Source organism: Gadus morhua, chromosome 15 (assembly GCF_902167405.1).
Source record: "Gadus morhua chromosome 15, gadMor3.0, whole genome shotgun sequence".
In the NCBI taxonomy this organism is placed as follows: Eukaryota; Metazoa; Chordata; class Actinopteri; order Gadiformes; family Gadidae; genus Gadus; species Gadus morhua.
In genome coordinates this window covers 14,482,984-14,504,588 of record NC_044062.1, presented here as the reverse complement: position 1 = coordinate 14,504,588, position 21,605 = coordinate 14,482,984, and the positions used below count along the sequence as shown (strand labels likewise).

General features: G+C 45.4%; 1 protein-coding gene across 2 annotated transcripts in view; it reads left to right on the top strand.

The window, feature by feature from the left end:
• The window catches only part of gbf1 (golgi brefeldin A resistant guanine nucleotide exchange factor 1), an 82,027-nt gene that overhangs the window by 10,128 nt on the left and 50,294 nt on the right, over positions 1-21,605 (top strand). For both annotated transcript variants that reach the window (XM_030378324.1, XM_030378323.1), the window contains exon 4: positions 18,939-19,070. In XM_030378324.1, the coding sequence (XP_030234184.1) occupies positions 18,939-19,070 (132 nt within the window). The remainder of the gene's footprint in view (positions 1-18,938; positions 19,071-21,605) is intronic.

Genomic DNA, 21,605 nt, shown 5'->3' with positions numbered 1-21,605 from the left:
CTCATTGAATAACGAGCATTTGATGTGTGCCATCTCAAATTATGCCAGTGTTGCAAGTAAGCCGGTGAGATAATCCCCTGGCCCACGCTGTGGTAATAGTGCTCATCAAATGTCACTTGATTTAATGGGGGGGGTTCCCTCCACCAGACAGCCTGCCACCTAGCGCTGGTTAGTAGCTGTAAATCTAGCCAGTTAACAGTGCTCTAACCGGGGCCTGACAGGCAGGGCTTAGGCCTAGTGTGAAAAGGGGATGCAACTGTTGTCCTGTTTCAGAGCCTCTCAACAATGTGCTGAGTGGATGGAGGGTCCCAGCAGAGGGCCATTAATCAAAGTGCTCCAGGGTGTCTGTCTGTGCAGGGTGGTAGGTGGGCCGGGGCTGGTGCTGGTGGTGGTCGGCCCCAGGTCTCTAGGCTGGAGGATTTTGAGGCGATGGCTGAAGCGGAGTGGACAAAGCCTCAGGGGAACACAAACTGGTCCTCAATAGGGGTTTGACGAATAAAGGCGGTCTGGGGTACAGGGATGGTCTTCAGACCCACAATGATGCCTCCTCGATGATGGTCTTAAACTAAACTGGTCCGGGTGAACCTTGTGTTCATCACGGATTCTCAGGAAAATACCCTGAAATGTACCTAAAAGTCCTCAACTTCTTCGTTGTTGATTCCTTCTTTGATGGCCTACTATTATTTATTCTAAACAACGATATAGTATAAAACTGAATTTAGATAATACAAAGGTACAATCGTTTTGCTATGGAAAGCATCGGAAGTGCACAGTAGCCCCCAAAAAAAATCAAAAGGGCCCCCCTCTCCTCTCTTAACCATGGTCTTCACAGCCTAGGAATAGCCTTCTATACTGGTCAAGGCTCTGCTAATGTTTTGTCCACTATGAACCATTTGTTGGAGGCTTATTTTTTTTTATCTCTGCCCTACCTGGATTGTGTCGTAATTCCCTGTTAAGGATGTTCTTATGAGGTGGTTATTGACATTTGGCATGAGGCCCACACGCTGCTGTTGGCCCGGGGGTCAACGAGGGTTTTGGTTCAGAGTTCCTCTTTAATGACTTCACACTGTGCGCATGGAACACCAATAAAGAGCATGGGGTATTTAGGTAGGGTTTGGGACGTTTCAACACCTTGGACGACCCACGGCAGATACTAACGCTGGAGGTCTGTTCTATAAACAGCCCTAGGGCGGCCGGCACGTGGTGACACTTTGGCGGGCCGGACTGCATAGTACAGATTGACAATACAGCCTGGCATTGGCAATTTTTGGAGGTGCTAAGTGTTTGTTTTCAGCATGCAAGTTTAGCTTCAGGGTGTCTGAGACAAAGGGTTGGGGAGGGGGTTACAATGGCAACACTTGCTATGCTTTTGTTCTCTTTGTACTGACCACCTAGGGGGGGATGTATTTGAATAACATTTTCCTGTTTCCATATTTGGTTGGTCGACGTGATTAGATGCTGTCATAAGCCACACAGCACCAAGTTTCATTTTGACGTGATTTACTATCTTGAAACATTTGGCTAAGTTATGGCGTTAAGTTATGATTTGGAAGACAACGTTAAGCTCCTGCTTGAACTCGGCTGCATGTAAATGAGCCTTGGCGTGGTGCCAGGGTTTATAGGTCACGGGGTGGGTCAGACAGTTGTGTTGGTCAGACAGCCTATAATTCATCGTCCAAAGCTAGCATGACCCTCCATCCTTGGCTCCATTCTCCAGTTAACATCCTTCAATCATAGCATTAGTCACTAGTCACCTCAAGTTGCTCCCTCTTATTCATCCAAGGACCTATAACACATAATAATGATGATGATAATTTCGACTTAGGTCGTACCGCAGGCCACCCTGTGTGACCTATTGATCAGGGGGAACATGAACATGCATTGCTTTACTGCATGATTACAATACAAGGTCTGCTGGAACGCATCGTGGGGGCTACCCTCAGTAATCTCCTCAGTATAGCGGCAAAGCCGGCCAAATCAAAAGGTACAGTCCACCAGCTCTCTAGGCGGTGGCGGTGTGGAGGAGCTTGCGGGTGGGGGTGCGGTGCTTTTTGTTGTTGTAGAAAATAAGGGCCAATATTAGTATTGCTGGGATGGACTGTCTTGTGTGGCGCTCACCTCCTTAAGCCTCCCGCGCCCCACTGTGAATCCCAGACTGCATTGATGGACGGGGTTAACAAACCTCTCGGCAGCACTGCCCACCACACCCCCCACATACATGTATTCACGCGCACACGCACGCATGCACGCACACATTCACAGTGTCTCTTGACACACATGCACACAGCTGCTTGTTATTTCATGGTCCATAAGGATGCTGTGACCACGGACATTGTAATTCACATATCCAATCGGATAAGCTCTGCATTGCACATTAGTTTCAAACTGATATTCTCACAGATGCGTGAACGTACGTACACAGATACACACTTGACCGGGAACATTGCGGCTGGCGCGCAGTTGTTTGTAACGCATGTATTTGAAGGACTGTACCGGGAGTGATTTTTGATTTATCACCATGGCTGGAGATTCACCCTGTCTTTAACAAAGGTTCTGTGCATAGCTGTATAAAACGACGGATGTTTTATTCTTTCCCCCTGCTTCCTTACGGCATTTTGTTCACTTCCATTGACGTTGAAAGCGTGTGGACGGGATCCTGAAACATGAAAATCTGGTCCTGCCACTACGGCTGGCCAAATGGTGGTATTATGAGGTTTTACGGTGATGTCACAACCTTATGTGTGGTGGAATGCAAACATATTGGCGGGGAACTATAAGCAATGTTCCTTAATGCGAAGATTCTCATTTTCAGATGTGTTGAATTTGGTATACGTTATTGTTGCATATGCAGAGTATTTGGTTGCAGAATTTAACCTAACATTTAATAAATGATGTGGATGATTTTCTATGTGTGCAGTCTACCAAATCATTACTTCTTGCACCTGTCCGGTTAATATTTAAGTTTAACTTAATTTCGTTCTCAAAACAGTCCTGTTATTTCTGTTTCTGGTCCAACTCATGATCACATGAATCAGGTTATTGTTTAGACTTTGTTTTTCCATGGTAAAACAATTGTTTAACACAATCCATACCTGCTCCTTGATGACCTGCGTCTGAATTCCCTTGTCAAACTCACTTTGGATAAAAATCTGCTCTTATCCAACTTCCCTTTTGAAAAAAAGTCAGCTAAATAACAGAATAGTACAACGGTGTATGAATCCATTTCTGTTTGTTTAATTGTAGAGTATGTATTTGGGTTTAAGGGGACAGGGTCGGCTGCACCACCATGTTTATTGAACTTGGCCCCCAGCCCACTTGTTGTTGTTGTTGTCTCAGTACAATTCAGTGAGTGGGTGCTGTTGTCTCTCTCCTCCCTCGCCCCTTCCATACCCTCCCCTCTGTTTCACGCCGATGCGGAGGGAGGGGAGAAGTTCCACTGGGGTCTTCTGAGTAGAGGTTGGCATTAAAAGATGTCCTATTTCTGGTCTGCAGCTGGGTTGTTTGAAGGCGGCGTGCGCAGTGGAGGTGAAATAGGTCAAAGTACTGTCGTGTCCAGGGACGGGGGCGGCGGTGAGTGGGGGGTGGGTGGTGTGAGCTGGCAGCTGGCGGAGCAGACCTAGTGGGCAGGCATGTCCACTACACAGGCTGATTAAACAACTGTCTGCATTGCAGGGCGTAAATATTGAATCAGGGGGAGCAAGAGGTGACTTACTGCGGCGGGGGCCCTTCAAAGCCGTTGATGTGGCCCGTCTTAAATAGCATGTGGATCAGTGCCGCCCATTACAAATTTTGACAAAAGCTTCCCCGCTGACAGGGGAGCGAGCCGGCCTGGCTGCGACCGCCCCATGCAGCTGACCGGCAGACATGCTAACAACCCCCGCCGCGAGAAGGTGTTGATTGGCCCGCAAGCAAAATAGACCTGACGATACATTCAAGAGCACCACCACCCAAGCGCACGCACACACACGCACACACACACACACACACAGACACACACAGACGCACACAGACATTATTGTTTTGATGCTTTATTATTATTTTTTTTAATAATTAGCATCTCCAAGCTCTGATATTGATACTACCCGTGTATTTTATACATTTTGTCAAATCGTGTGCTGGTTCTTTTTTATTTGTATGATATTTTCATTTGAAATCCTGTTCTAGCTCTCAGATTAAACCCGTTAATCCTGTCATAAAGCAGATGTTGATTTGAACAACGTGATTTGTGTGTTGGTCAATTACGATCCCTCTTGGCGTGCTCCTTCTCGCCACCCTCCCCAGCTTGTACCATATTTTGGCCATACGAGGCCATCTCCAGCCATCCCAGCTATGCTGATAAGTCCTTGTTGGTTTTAAACAGTAAAAATTCCGGCTGGACTTGCTGGAGCTGAGCAGTTTATGAGTGCTGAAATGCCCAGGCTGGATTTACGACCAGGGGTCCGACACTTGTGGAACAACCGTTGCCATGCGTCTTGTTTGTTCGGAGGGTGAGGGCCTGAGCTGCCCCTGGATCTGAGCGAGGGGGACAGCATTCAGATGGCGTGGGCTGGGGGGGCGGTGGGGGCTGGGGTGTTTTGAGGGTAGGGGAGTTTTGGGTTGGGCTGTGTATCTCAGACACCGCGGTCAGCAGGCCAGTGAACTTGTGAACCAGTGGGCATCACTGTTACTGTTGAGTCAAGTATAGGTCATGCTAATCCAGGGCTCAAGGCGCACATTCCTGTGAACTCAACACCTCAGATGTATAGGGCTGCTCTTTATATAGAAGAAACAGCGGGCTGGTCGTCCACCCCGTTCGATCCCAAGGAAAATAAATGTCTGAAGATTTGAAAGGAGAAGGCAATGGACTGCAGGCCTAGACTTTTCCTTAATCCTCACCGCTGCAAATGTCAAGAGAGGCCGGTGTTGATTGTCAGCAGAATAAAGCTTTGTCTGTTAGTGTAGCTTTTCTAGTTTTCCCCTTTTAGATGTCTAGAGGTCAAATGTGCCTCTGAATTACATTATTCTCCAAAAATAGCAAAGGCTATCACGTAAATGGGGATAAATCACGTGTTCAGAAAACTGGTGGATATGGCTTTATAAATTGGGAATATGATGGCTGCACATTGAGCTTCCTTTGTCCTGTGGAGGTTAAAAATTTGATAGTGTATCCTCCGGTCATTTGTCCTTTTTGAACATATCCGCTTTGAATGTCTTTGACCCTTGAACCACAGTTGTATGGTGGCATCGAGAATAATCCACCAAGATTCACTCCTCTCTCAGCAGACTTGTTAGGACCATTATGGGATTGATTAAACAAGAGCTCTTCTCGAGTGACATCAAAGTTTCAAATGCTAATCGCGTCATCCAGTAGAAGATCAACAGACTAAAGGGGCATGTCCGTTCCGTGTCCCTTCATACCAAAGGGTTTTCAGCTCAACAAATGGTTCTGTATGCTGTCTAGAGCTCTTTGCAATTAGTGGATTACCTCGACCAATCGAGAAACTACTGCTCAGAAAGTGAGTCGACGTTTGATGAATGGTCATGTCAGTCCGACATGTTTTTAGTTTTATTTTCATTGTGAAAGTGTTTACATTCCTGATTAACAGAGATCTGTATGACTTAGTGTGTGTTTGTGTGCTCTCACTTGCAATTAACGACAACGATAAATGCTCACTATTTGCATACCCAAATGCATCCCATCCTGTGTGTAAAGGTAATGTTTGGCAAACCACCCGGTAAACTAGCATGAGCCACCTCCCTGGTGTGATGTCCACAGCCATCCCATCCTTTATTGTCTCTCACCCGGGCCATGCCTCTCTCTCTCTTAAACACACAGACACACACACACACACAATACCCACGGCAGCCTTCTTTTAAGGTGACAAAAGGGATAACCAATACTTTTTCTGTTTATCCGAGGTGACATGACCAGTGGCGCAAGGGGACGAAGAGGCCCCGTGTTACCATAGCTAAATATACATCCCTGACAGCCACATAATAGGTTCCAGGAAGTTCAGTCGAAAATAAAAACAAAGCAACATTTCTAGCTGATTGGCTTTGAAAGGCTTGCTTTTCCTTGCTGAATGGAAAAATGTGGAGTTCAGCATTCCATGGCCGTGATGCCAGTGGGAGTGGATGGACGCAGCCTTGCGTGTGCAGAACGAGCTGGGTGCGATGGAGACGCATGGCGCTGCAGAAAAAAACCTGGTAAACGGGAAAGGTTTTTTTCCCCCCTCTGATGTTTTAAGAGGGCAAACAACAACAAACAAAGAGGGTTTAGATGTTTTAAAACCATGTTGAAATCAGGAGGAAAAATTCTAAATGCAAATAAGTGGCCGATGTGGTTGCTAATGCTTTTAACCCGATACGCTGTCGGTTTTCAGCCTTGGTGTTGGCACCCTTTCACTCTGTTTCCAATGGCTTTAAAGTGGCGTAGTGCATGAGGCCCACCACTTGTGGTTCTGGGCTAATAACCACGAAGCCTGCAGCATAAGCACAGTTGTCACAACCAAGAATTCAGTTGTAAACTGGATATAATCTCCCAGCAATGCCAAATATATTTGAAATACAATACTTTCTCGGTGGCCAATCTCAATTTTTCCTATCAAACTTTTTTCGGAACGGCCCTGAACACAGTAAAAGGAAATGAACACTGCTGAAAACTCTCAAATCCTCATAAAATGACCCCAAATTAGGAGGTTGAGGAGCAACACTCAAGCATACAATAAACCCAGCAGCTCGCCGGATGACCTCAGCGCCAGTGGCGTGAGGTAAATACGACAAGAGAGGAGTGCACATAATAAATCTTCAAAACTCAAGTAGCTCTCCACACACAACGTAGAATTTCCTTTTTTTGCTCTTCCACAGTTTCTTGAGCGAAAGCACAGCGAAGTGTTTACAAACACCTCCGTGTCCGTTGGAAGATTTTTGTCATGAATTCATAAGGATAATGCACTCCCTGGACCCATTCCCATTTGCTCAGCTGTCTGACATTACCCAACAGTATTCTCTGAGAAGCCACTTACCACGCCACGGTTTAGAGTTACTGCACTTCTGGCAACCAGCCCCACTATTAGACTCCAACGCCACTTTTGTAAATTATGTTTGTATTCTCTTTCTTTTTTTTTTTTGGGTTCCATTGCCTCCCCTCCACCCCCCCCCACACTCTGCCTCTCCAGTTTGGTTAAATGATGTGCTGAGAGATGTTTTATGACAAACAGCAAGCCCCAGGGAAGTGCACTTTATACATCACTGGAAGCGAGCTGCCATGTGAACCACAGTGAAGTGGTCTGGAGGAGGTGGTCTCTCCAGGCCTTCTCCAGCCACTCTGCGTCCGTCTCCGGTTGACGTGCCGAAGGAAGGATCCCCGGGTCTCCCAGAAGCCCGGGGTCCGGGGTTGGCAGGGGTCACAAAATACGAGAAGCTTCGCTATTGACACATCACATCCTGTTGTTCTGTTGACACATCCGTTTAGGAAAAGAAACCCAAACTAAAACCTGAGTGAACAGTCGTGTGCTGTGGCGAGATGTCCACCGCGGGAGGGCGTCAGGCGTTTGGCCTGCTGCCCTCCCTGGTACTCCATCATGATGTGCCATGCCTTTACCCCTGCAGCTTGTTATAGTATGGCAGACACGCCAGTCCACAGGGGAGTCATTTATGACAGTTGTCGCCTTGGTCTGCTAAGCCGGCCAGGGGCATCTCTGGCCACTCAGCTTGGGGTATTTTAGAGCCCCAGTGGGGGTAAACCTGATAGGCTTTAATGCCCCCCCCCCCTCCGCTCCCGACACGCACACATCCATGGATCCTGTGTGGCATCAGTGTTACAAATGTATCTCGCCAGTGGAGCTATGGATAGGGCCACGTGCAATATGTATACTGAGTGCTACGGTACATTTTGTCCTCTAATTGATCTACGTTATATTTTATATCATCATTAACTTTTTGATACAGATTATTTTTTATTATTAATATTAGAAGGGTACAAACATTGGCAATATTCTCAGTTGCTTAAACAGGCATCTTTTTACAGTTGCAAATCCTGACTTACTCTTGCACTCATCTACATTCTTTACAGTAAAAGTTAGCTCCAGTCATTCTCTTGCAGAACCATTTTCCACTTGAACAACCCAAGCTTTATTCCATGCACATTTCTCTCTATATTCTCCACTGTCTATAGAAAGTGTTGCTTGTAGACTGTAGTCAACCTCGGGCTGGAGCAGCCGGGGCTTGTGCTGGCTCAACCCACCAGCCCTCCAGATGGAACAGGCAGGCTTTCAGCTCTGTATATCTAGTCCCAACAACTATTTGTTTGGGTGTTTATCCCAGCTGTACAGAGCTTGTGAGGGGACCACTAGGGGTTATTCTCCGAGTGTGCTTCCCAGACTAAAGCTTGCAAAGTAACCAGAGATACCCCCAGAGATCGCTGGTGGTGGTGGTGGGGGAGAAAGCCATCGAGATGGGCCTCTCTTTTTATTTTCCCCTCTTCTCCCTGAGCAGATAACCTCCATGTAAAACCAGCTCATTAATGTTCTCCTGAGCTGTTTGGGAGCTGTGGGTGGATGGATGTTTCTGTGCAGAGGGCACACGCTGATCTGTTGTCCTGTCGACCCTCCTGGCCCTACAGCCCAGGGTAAACTGAAACAGCCCAGATTAGTATTAATCCTTCCTAATGCTGGGGCTCATAATATAGTCATTAGGGTGACTTGAGACTAAGCCCGCGCACCTAACCGCTGTGATTTATTAAACACACACAGAGGATTTGCTGTCAATGCAGGGTGGGAATAAAGGGAGCATCACGTCTAAATACAGTGGTATCGGCCTATTAATACTGATGGGCTTGCCTGCTGAATGGTTACATTCAAATGAGGTGCTTGCACTACTCCCAGGCAGGGATGAAGTGGAGGAGAAAAGGCCTTTCCACTCACGCCTTTCCATCACTGACTTGGGGATTACATTGGCCATGCCTATTAAAGTGGATTGCTTATATCTGATTGGATCAACATGTGCAATTTAATTAATAGTCATGACTATAATATAAACAATTATGACTGCAACAAGCACAATTGATTTAATTTATATTTTTGAAATTCAAATCAGGCATGAAGAGTGTACGCCATAACTTTTTATAGTTCCTTGATACAAAAACACTTTTAAAATGCACAAAAACAAGGGGTAATTTTTCAGTCAAACGACAAGTATCTCTTCTCGTTTCGTCAAGATCAATACAAGCCCTTGCATCCGATACACAATCAGCTTGTGAAAGTGTAACGCAGATGACCCATTGTGTTATAATTCAATGCTACGGTTTCACCAAAGATGGCGCAGTTCTTCACACATTAGTTACTCTATGCAGGTTGGTGACTCTTCAAAACACGATTTATCATTTATTATCTCTTGGTCTGGAAAAGCCAGTGCAACACAGACGGGCAGCTTAGAACCCCAGCAGGGGCTGCAAAACAGCTGGCGTCGGGTGTCATGTCAAGGTAGATGAGGAGGGTGAAGATGAGCCTGCCCCTGGGATGACTCGGCAGGGGGTCTTACTTGGAGGATTTACCCCTGGAGCGTTGCCAGAGGTTCAGGGCTCATCATCCACCAACGTGCCCTGACCGGCTCACGCTGTGAGGCCACGGTGTTTTGTTTTCATTCACCACATCATGGCTTTGGCATATGGGCCCTTTCCTGTCCAAGCCACTCTCTCTTGGTTTGATGGTCCCGGGCTATAAAACTTAAAGAGGGGTCAGGATACTGTAGTGGTAAGGGTGCTTGACACCCTGCCAAATAGACATGGGGTCTGTCGATTTCCACAATTTGCCTGAAGGCTCAACTCTGAGGGAAGTAAATTCCCACCTGGTATGTACTTAAAATGTATCACTGTAATTGGCCTTGGATGAAAAAACTCTGCTTAATGATTATAAATAATGGTTATAATGTGTCTGGCTCATAAAAAATCACAGCTATATGAACCTAACTCCTGATTATATGCCTATATTTTTAACAGGCTGTAGTGTGTGCTTATGCTACTAGTTGTTTCAGTAATAGTAGTAGTAGTGCTTTAGTAGTATTATGGTTGTAATTAGTGTTTGCATTCATTATAATACAGCCCTTAAAAAATACGAGGTTTTTCTATTGTTTTATTTCCAATTGATGCCTTCAGTCACAGTTGTGTGCTTTGGGTAAACAAGTGTTGGTGTTAGGATGAAATGTGTTGCGTCATTTTTTTTCCCTCTAAAGAATCTAAATCTCATTGGAATCCTAATCATAACAGACCCATTTTGAGGTGAGAGATTTACACCAGTGCGAGTGCCATCCATTACATAAGTCCCTAAATCATCTCATGTTTGTTTTCCTAGAGGCTCGGCTACCACGGTTGCCTTCACATTTTTCCTCCTCCTGTTTGATTGACTCGCTCTCGTGTGCTCACCGCATTCAAGTCCAAATAAAAATAAACCCTGTTGGTGTCTCCTGGCATCCTCTCTGTTGGAGCAGCACTTTGAGGTACGCCACAGTTGCGGCGCGAGCGCCAGTGTGCCTGCGTGCCGGCCTTGTATTGTGTCTTTTACGAACAGGCAGGGGCCCCCCGAGCCTGTTGTGAAAGTCTACGGTGCGTGGTTGTAGGATTCCCTCATACCCCCGAGAATGCCATTAGTGGAGTGCTGAAGGAGCGCAGCAGGTGAGACGAATGAGGGCACCGGCTCTGTGCATCCAGACCCCCAGCCTCCACCACCCCATCCCCTGTCTGACGTCCCTCCTTCTGTACGTCCAGACCCCCACCAACTACTCCACAAACCACAACCCTGTCTGTCTGTCCCTGCTTCTGAGCATCCAGAACGACGCTACCGTCCCCTGCCCTCCCATCCCTATCCTGTGACTGTCGCCCATACAGACGCCACCCCCCCCATGCCCCCACAACCACCCCGTCAGTTGTCCCTGCTTGTGAGCATGCAGACGCCACCACCCTACCACCACCTTCATCCCAAACCTCTTTGACAATTGTCCCCGTCTCCCTCCTTCCCACCTCCTTTCTCTCTTCATGATGTTTTGAGGATAGCAGTCTTAATCATAGTTGTGTGTGTTGATGGATCCTGAGGCGGCTCTCTGTTGATATACCCCTTCCACCCCCTAACTACCAATACTGAGCCTAACACCCCATGTCCACTGCATCCGTCCGTAGACGGATCTCATTGACTTTGCATGGGGCGATCCTGATATGCATTGTGGGTCCGTCCGTTCCGTCGGCTCCGTCTCTTGCGTACAGAAGTTGAGAAAATTGTAACTTTTCAGGCTGCAACAGATCCGTCAGCCAATCAGATCGTGGCCCCGTCGGCAAATACCACTCCCCCATCCATCAGACAGGCCTTCCGTCGTCCGATGACGGACGGATGCAGTGGGCAAGCTGCGTTATCCCCTCCACCCAATAACTGATACAATACTGAACCATTCCTCCTCCACCCCCTAACTGATGCAATACTGAACCATTCCTCCTAACTGTACCCAATACTGAGCCATACCCCCTCCTCTCCCTAAATGTACCCACTACTTGAGCATTCCTCCTAACTGTACCCAGTACTGAGCCATACCCCCTCCTTTTCCTAACTGTACCCACTACTGAGCTGAACCCCCTCATCCCTTTAACTGTACCTACTACTGAGCCATACCCCCCCCCCCCCCTCTTTAACTGTACTCACTACTGAGCTGAACCCCCTCATCCCTTTAACTGTACCTACTACTGAGCCATACCCCCCCCCCCCCTCTTTAACTGTACTCACTACTGAGCTGAACCCCCTCATCCCTTTAACTGTACCTACTACTGAGCCATACCCCCCCCCCCCCCCTCTTTAACTGTACTCACTACTGAGCTGAACCCCATCCTCTCCCTAACGGTATTCAATACGGAGCAATAACCCTTTCTCAAACTCATTCCCACCCCCCACATCCCCCACCATCCCCCACCGTCTTTCCCAAGACGCGACTGATGTATGCAAGGTTATATGGTCACAGGAACAAATGGAAATATCTTGTCTTGCTCCTGTGTTTGTTTTTCTGGAAATAGAGGCGATAATTTGATGGCACCTCGTCTGAAGGGCAACCGCAGAACGATTGACAGTTGGGAGCAAATGGTTGAACATTATAAATGAAATGTGGCTGATTGGATCAGAGGGCCGCTGTTTACCGCCGAGGTGTTTCTGTCAAAATAAGAGCCTGCCAACTCTGACGGAAATGTACATTGACCTCTTATGTTTAGACTTCAAGGAAATTTGTCAAATTAAGAGCTGTTCAACCCGTAACTAAAAATTGCAATCATGTTTTTACTAGAATATAATGTCTTCCTGCCTAATAATAATAATAATAATAATAATAATAATAATAATAATAATAATAATAAAAAAATACCTCAGAACTGAATTGGAAGAAATATCGACAATAAATATTCAGTGTTTTATCATTTATTTTGGTGTATGAGGCACCTTTTTTATTTCAATAATAAACAAGGTGACTATTGCTTATCCTCACAATACACATTGACACTGAAATACGCACTCTCGAAATACGCGTTGTAAGTGTTGGTTTACTTTCCACACACTTTGAAGTGAAGGAGATATTTTCTTCCTGTTTGCTAGCTCAGCAGTTTTATTTTCTTTCCTGCACGAAATGACATCCGGTTGTTCAGACGAAGATCGAGCGTGAAGCATGTCCATCCATCACCACGGCGATGGGGGGGCCTGGGGAAAACATTAACCCCCCTTCTTTGCCACACCGCCGTCCAGATTTCATGGTCTGTGTGTGAAAAGTATGCGGCACAGAGAACACATTTTATGTACAGGATAACAGGTGCAACATATAGCACATATATTCCCCCCCCCGCCAATGCCCCCGACACTGGAAATATGTGCTAATAAAGTCATGCTTTTTCGAATGCACCTGCTTTGCTTTGACCGGATTATAGTTTACGTTTTTTTAAGGATTACACTGAATAGCTAGCCTATTAGACACATGTGAATGCTAGGCCCATTCGTTTTCATTTACGTTCCCAGGGGTTGTACTTTATAGCTCATAACCTAAGACCTTTTGTTTTAACTGTAATACGATGTATTTCCAAATTCTCTCTCATCACACTCACACACTGGTCCCCCGGGGGACATGCCCTTAGTTTGTGTTAATGATCAATATGGAAGACAAAGGGCAGTTTGAACACTGTCCTGAGGCCTGGAGCTGGTTTGGAGGTGGCTGTGTGTCCACAGTCCATGTTATCTTTAATCTAAAGGCACCATATATTCATGGTCAACCAAACGTGTGTGTGTGTGTGTGTGGGGGTGTGTGGGGGTGGGGGTGTGTGGGGGTGGGGTCCACATCTAGCAGAAGTATTGCCAAGAGACAATACTACAGAAACGGAAACAGATGCGCATGATGTGTCATTGGATTGATTTTAAGCAACACCACTATAATATCTTTATGTGAATAACAAAATCATAAAACATGAAAAAGATAAAAATGTCCATATTCATTGATGAAAATATGTAATGCCAACTGAGGTAACACAATGGTGATGCAGACTGCGGTCCAAATATTAAACCCCTGACATTTTCAGTATTATGAAAGTTACGAACTGGGTCGCGGGGTCAAACATCCCGGGAAAATCACAAGTGGTCCACAGCTAGTGTTGCGTTTTCCATCACCTGGCAGTGTTTCATAGTAGGAGGAGCTAATGCAACAGTCTCTTCAACTCACTTCAAATCATTTGTCTGAAGAGGAGTACTGTTTATTTTCCAGTCTCTTGCCATTAAGCCAACTGACTGATGTTATACAGGCGGCACTGTTCGGGTGTCTGAGAAGTGCGGTCCCAAACATCTGCAATGAAAACGTATCGCCAAAGGTGTCGCCAAAGAACAAAACTGAAATTCGCAAAATTGACACTTTAACCAGACAATAGAAACTCTTTCTCATGCGATCTCAGGGAAACGTAGGGACTCTCAAGGGTCTCAACGAGCCTGTCAATCATTCTTTGTCCCATGTTGCGTTCCTGCACACTAGTTTCTCTTGTTCCCTGAACAGTATAAAAGCTGTGTGTGTGTGTGTGTGTGTACTGTATACACATGCAAACTATATTCCACCCAGCCTCTCAGAGATGCTCCCCTGTAGTCGCCCTTACCGCCAGCCAGCCATCCCTTTCAAGCTATCGGAAAACTTTTAATTTCTCCGGGGGCTTTTCAAATTGCCTGTTTTGGTCGTTCAGGAGCATTGTACAAGGCATCTATAAAATACCACTGTGGCCAGAAAGCCCACCCCCATATGGAGCTCCATAGCATTGCTACGTCCTAATTGGCTCCTTCGACAAGTGCCAATTTCCTTCCAGAGTGATGGAAGGAGTGGGGTGAATTGGGGGAAAAGGGATAAATTAATTTGCGTGTGGGGGGGGGGTACTGAATTTGACATAAATAAAAAAAACATGTTGGACACGGTAAAAGATGTCCTGTCTGACTACCTCGGACAAGACGTACGGATGGGAACCTTCCCTTTGGGCCTCTGTGGAATTAATTTGGCCTGGGTGTACTTGTTAAAACATTGTCTCTCTCCTTTTCTTCCACTGCAATCCAGGACCTGGGATGTTGATAACCAAGCATCCCTCCCCTTCTGCACCGGATCAATAACCATCAGTGTTTGGTCCCCCCCATTCCCCTTATTTGTATTTGGAAGAAGTCATCTCAAGATAAAGTCAAACGGGGCGATCTTTTCCTGCTTCTATTAAAGATTTAGTTGGTGACAGAGTGACTGTCGCCAGCGGGAGCATAATTAGGAGACAATTATTATTACTATATCTTCTACTTGGGTTGTTTCACATGTGGGTGAATTTAAGTGATTCGCTGTATAACCAGTTTACAATGATTCACAGTACACTCCCGGGCATGCGTGATAGCAGCTTAAACACAGTCTATTATTTCCAATAGCAATTGCCAAATATACTGTTTCCTGCACATGTACTTGTTCACGCATCAATATAGCTTAGATTACGTGATTCCCAAAAAACAATCATATTTGTTTTCAGAGAACATATGATAGTGGATATTTTACGCCATGGGTCATGCCCACAAGCAGCAATCATAGTTTTTGCCTGAATAAATTGATGTTGATGAATGGTTTTCAAATCATTCAATCATTTTGAAATTGACATGAATTGTCAGTATGGGAATGTGTAAATGGACAACGCTGTCCATTACCTAAAAAATATTGCACCAGTGGCTTGTATAACTTTAAATATGTGACACGGCAGGCAGACAAATTTAGTCCTTCAGCCCTTTGTGATATAATTAAGCAATCACAAAGGGCCCGTCGGCTCCAGGGCCCACAGTCGACCACCGATTGTGTTTCTAGTGGTCATCATGTGGTGCTCTGAATAGCCCCAGGCCCTCTTCCCCTTCCCAAACTTTACACCGGACAACATCTCTCACTCTGTCTGTCCGTGTCTCTCGCTCTTGGGTGTTCTGTCTTTCACACACATATTTAAGTTAAATTAAGTTATCCTTTTTTGTCTTTATTTCCTTTAGAATGGAATTAAAGGTTCACAATTAAGCTGGAATGCAATCTGTCGCAAGTTCTACTCCACTAAAGTTGCCATTTGTTTATCCTATTGGATGCTATTCAACAAGCCCGATTTTGCATGGTGTGTGAAGACAAGAAGGTTTGTTAGACGCGATGCCAACACCGGTGTTGTAATCCTCCAGTTTTTTGATACTGTATATCCGCTGCCTTTGGCTCTTCGACCTTTCACTTGCTCTACTCTACCATTCCTTCACAGTCATAGCTGTATTATACTCGGGCCTCATTTAGTCGATTTGAAAGATTTCACATGGAATTCTGGTGGGAGTGAATGTAACAATTGGGATCATTTCATATTTCCTAAAAAGTAATGGGTTGGATCAAGTGTAAATGGTGTTTTCTGTTCTCTGTACTGTATCTTGTGTTTCTGCTTGTTATTGGTCTCCATTACAGTTGATATACAGAATGGGAGCTCGCCCTGCAGCTCCCCATGTTTTAAGTCCTTTCCGGTCCACTGCCAATGGATGTGCATGTGTTAGAGCTTCACGTTGTCAGTGCATCACTCCTCATCCTGGCTGGTTCTCCAGGGAGGCAAAGGTCCATTCCCCCCACCCCCCTCCCCTCCTGCCCTCCCTCGGCGGGGGTTAGTTGGTGAGAGGTAAGCCACACATGGCTAGCTTCGCGCTCCGAAGTGTACAGCAGTTGCATGGGGTGCCGCAGAGTGCTAAAGGTACATAGGATTAGACCTTTGGTGAATCCTGCTGGGGCCCCATTTTTCAAACCGGTCTTCGACCAATTACGACTGGTGCCCTCTTAATTGTTTGCATTGCACCCCACCAACCCAGCCCTGACATAACATTGTGACGAGGCTCGTGGCTCTGATCCCACTTTTTATAGAAAAATATATGATCAATGACAACCAAGGGTCAACATGGTTATCGTTTGATTGCTGCACTACGGCTGTGTCCATCATCGTCATTACTATTATATTTCAGAAGATTGAGCTGAAGTGCAGAGCCTGTATTTTAGGGGATTGGAGATTGATGGTGGGTTTGGAGGCTGTGGTTGCCACTGCAAAACGTATCCAGTCCAGTGCTGTGTTCACAGCCGGATCAATAAAACACAATTGAGTTTTCCAATCTGAGTTGTTGAGAAGGCACTTACAGGGTGATCACCTTTGATGAAGTCTTCATCATGATCTATTGACAGATTCATTTCAGCTCCCTGCTTCCCCTTCCCAAATGTTTTTATCTCCACTGTAACGTAATAGGACACTAAGACCCCCTTCTCAAAAAGTTTTCTGCCAGCTTATCGAATGATTGGACCAACATCACTTCTGCTGTCTTCAATGCACCCTTGGTGTCATTCATGGTTAAATGTATTTTTCGATAGTATGGTTTTTGAGTCTAGTGGTGAACATTGAGTTCCTCAAGGGTCGTATCAGGGACTGGCGGTTCTTTTGAAAGAGTCACACGCAAGTTTATTTCTCCCCAGGTCGTATTGGATGCGATTGTCACTAGATTTAAACGCTCCCTTGCAACCCCGAAGACTTAAAACACATTTAGACTTCTCCCTGATGCATGGAAAGTACCAGATCCCCAAAACTGATTTTTCATAAACCCAAAGATATGCTTTCGTAAGATGGTTTGAAAACGCGACTTGGCGCCCGATAAAGGAGAGTTCTGATCTTTCCGAAATTATTTCATATTTGATTTCCAAACAAGCCGCAGGGGTATCTGGTATCACACATTAATGCTGGGCGGTCACATGTGCACTTTTTAAAATTGGTTGGACGCTCTCCTTGGACGCCTTTTGAAGTCCTTTCTTCCCTCCGTTTGGAGTGGGGCTGTTCTCAAGCAAGCCCTAATCCTCGTGGTATTGCTGTGGCCAGCACTACCTCGCTGCAATGGCTCAGTGAGGTGTGCGTGACTCCAGTCATTTGGCCTGTTGTTGTTTTTACCTGGTTCTTGTTTTTCTCTTCTCGCCTAGCCCCCTTTCTTCTCTCCCTCTCCATCCTCTCGATGAAGGGGAGGGAGACAATAAAGGTGCAAGGGAAAGAGCGTGAGAGAGGAACATTCAGAGAGACAGATGATTGGGTGGTTGGTTGGCTGGATGATTTCACAGGGCACGAGACCGAAGTCAGACGAAGCAATTGTAATTTAAAGTACTTTTTGAGAATGATAGTGTACGATCGTGTGCATACATTCATGGCAAGGGTGAGCCCATTGAGATCCTGTCCTCCTTACCCTGGGTTACAGCCATGCTCTACCAGTTGAGCTACACAGTATTGTTTGTATTTTAATGCATGGGAATCTTTTGTAGGGCAGTCTTTATTCAAGTACTTCAATCAAGTCGAGACACATTCTGTTTCTAGTGCTTATGCTCAAAGTGTTCCATGCCTCTTCTAAATGAATCAGAAATGGTTGTACGTCATAAAAGCGGCCACTACCATTCACTGTGGACCATAATCTTGAAACATGATCACCTATTCTTCGTATTTAGAAATAAATACGAAGAATCACTGCCTCAGTGGGCCTTCTTTAGCCATCTCATCACATGCTCCTAGTCCTCACTTTTATTTATATATTTTATCCAACTCCTACACCCTCCACACACACCCATCTCCCCCCCCCCCCCCCCCCCCCCCCCCCCCCCCCCCCGCATCTCCTGTTCACCCCAGCAGCCGATAGAGAGAGAGGGGGTTACAACCTCTAGCGTGGCTAATTCCCCCCTGATCTGCTCCCAGAGGGCACCAGGGGCTGTTTACACAGACCTTTATAGAGCAGGGAGGGAGAGTATATTAAACTCTGTCCACCGCCTCTGTCAGGCCTTGTTTGTGTGCCAAACACATTTTCAGGGCTAAGGTCCTGCAGAGGATTGCGCCGTGAGAGAAGGGCGATTTAAGCAGAATCCTCCACCACAATAAGTGGAGGGGATCACTAGGGCATTAAGGATATTTGAAAGTGATGTTTAATTTTTTTGGTGTGTGTGGAGGCGAGTGCACACCATGTATTGTTATTTGAAAAAGCTTCTTATGAAAGCCACATGAGTTTTTCTTTTCATTTCAGAGCCGGCAATTTTGTACTCGAATCTAATGAGGTTTGTTGACCGAAGATGTTCGTTACAATATTGAAGTTTCCCATTGCTGTTGTATATTTACAAACACTGATTTAAATGAACCCAAAAAATGTACGTTGACTTTCTGTTGCCATCTGTCATGGTCGTTAAGTAAAGATGCGTTGGCTTTTATTGTAGAAAACTGCTATACCAATGAAGGGTACATTTTTTTCAATCCAATTGTCAAATCGATAGTCCCCCCACGTGTTTAAGCGTCCTCTCGTCTTTCTCTCTCCCCCTCTTTTTGTTATTCTTATTTTTTCTCTCTCTTATTATTTCTCTCTGGTCTCTCTCTCTGTCTGTCTCTGCAGAGTTGGCGAATGTGGAGCCCAACGTGTTCCTGCGGCCGTTCCTGGAAGTGGTGCGTTCCGAGGACACGACCGGACCAATCACAGGCCTCGCTCTCACCTCCGTTAACAAGTTCCTCTCCTACGGCCTCATAGGTGAGTCCTCCACCGCCATCCCACATCCCATGAGTTACAAGTTGGTTCAATCAATTTTGATACTTTTAGATACCATACCTTAACAACATTAAGAACCGTTCACACTTCTCGCTTCACAGTTCTTCATAAATAAGATAAACAACCTTACAAGCCTGAGGAGTGGATTATACCGCTAAATGTGTATATTATTAGTTTTGCTTCTTTTTTTGCTGCAATGCTCTTAAATTACATTTCATACATGCACCCACGCACACATTCTCTCACATGAGTATGTATCCGTGGAAATTAAATTTAGGGACGGAATGATTAAACAGTTGATTGCATATAGGCTTAAGCTAGCGTCGGAGGGCGTGTGAGGTTGCTATTGATTCTCCAGGATTATGTTTCATGTTGGCAATTTATAAAGGTCAGAGTTTTCCTTTGTGACTAATGAGTGCTGGGGTGCCGCTCATTGCTAGCTCGCTGGCGGAATGCGGGGAATGCGCTATTCTCACCAGCGCCGTGCTCGCAGCCGTCACTCTGTACGGACGGCACAGCCCGCGCGTCATAACACCGGCGCGGCCCGGTGGTCCCGCCCGCCGTGCTTATCAGAGCAGTGTGAAATGGGAACACATGGCTCGCTGAGAGTCTAAACTGCGATGATCAAGTTGGTTCATGTGGAAGAGAGGGGGGGCCGGTGTCCTGTTCGAGGGCCGGGCTTCAGTACAATAGAACTTTAGTATGTGTAATAATATTGAGTAGTTAAGGTTGACTGGCCTGTGCCAAAAAAATTCTGGTTAGATACCATGGCAAACCATGGTCACACTCGTAGAACTGATGTATTTGATACCGGACTTTACTGTTACACATAGAAGTGGTGCATTAGTTGTAGTACTGCATTGTACAACCACACTAATACCAGCCCAAGCCAGAAAGTCCCATGTCAGGTTGAGGGCATGTTTATTTTTTGCTTTCTATATTGTCCGTGTATTGTTATTATAAGTAGTGGATAATATTGTATTGCTTAATTTTACAACAATTTTTTAAAAAGCCTCCCCTAGAATTGGGGAATGAAAATTGACTACTTTCATAAAAAATTACACTTGCTACATTTAATGATCTAGCAAAAGTGTAATTTGTATGGAAACAAATATTTTTATGAAATAAACCAAGGAGAGCCGACATTCCACATAGGTTGCCTGAGAAATCCCCCCCCCCCCTACTCTCCCTCCATCGTTCCAGACCTGACGGTAGCCCCCATAATCCCTCCCTCCCCTCCCCCGTCTCCTCGACCACCGCATCTCATCAGCACGGCTCAAAGGGACGGCGTATCCATGGCAATAGGGTCCAACGGCCCCCACAACCACTTTCTATGTATTTCCTCAAACTCTCCGGTCCTCTCTTGTCGGCATGACTGCGCCGGGACAGCAGCGGCCCGGGCTGGGGTACGGGGCGTCCTCCACCGGGCCCGTTCCGATTATTACCATCTCTTCAGCCTCATTCCGCCTGCCTCTTCCTCATCCGCTCTCATTTGTGTCTGCATCTGGTGCTTGTGTGGCGGGGGCCAGCTGGACGCTATGGCGGCCAGAGTCACTGAGAGCGACTTCAGGGAGCATTGCAACATGATCTGCAGAATGTGTCAGGAGCGACTACCACGAACATTTCCCATGGTGCCCCGACATCCGAACCTATACGGATCAATCCTCTTTAATTAGAGTCCATGTTCTAAATATCGTTATTATATTATGACTTCCTTAGCAGAGCCCCCCTAGATTTATCCTGGCTGGTTAATTATCTGAAGTTGTTTTGTTAGGATGTTTGCCTTCAACTGATAAAATAGTTTATGTCCGTGATTTGATAGAGATTAGTGCAGTCGGAACATTTCCCGTATCGCCCGGGCTTAACCCATGAGTTGTAATCACCTAAGTAAGTGTGTTGTTATATTGTCTTCGGTAAAATAAAATAAAACAACACTAAATAAATCAACATAAAAAATGGAATTGCAATGATTCCCAATGTAGACATGTAGTGCATCATTTTATGTATATATATATATATATATATATATATATAATATATTTTGTTTTTATTTTAAAGAAATATGATGTGAAGTATATGTTATAAGTATGCTGTACTTGATACATGTCAACATTATTAGTCACATTATTTCTTCATTTGGTTTATATTACATTTTATATCATTCATCACACGTGAGAACATGGACATGTTCCTTTAGTTATTTTAAAGAGTTAAATAACATTTGAAGCCAAAGCTGATTGTACAAGGCTGTGATATGTGCTTTTATCTGCTAATCTAGTATGAATTAAATACGCTTAGAGGCTTAATCTTAATTACAGGTAAACGCCACAGTACTTTTGACATAGCCGTGTCAGTCGTTTTTAGCACTCCAATCAAATGTTGAGTTTGCCCAAACTGCTTTCTCCAACAGCCTATAAATATTTCCTAAAGCTCCTGGTATTTATTTTCTTTAATAAAGTGGTGCGATTGGATGATGAAACAATAATTTTGACTTTCTTGATTAGTGAGAATGAGAAA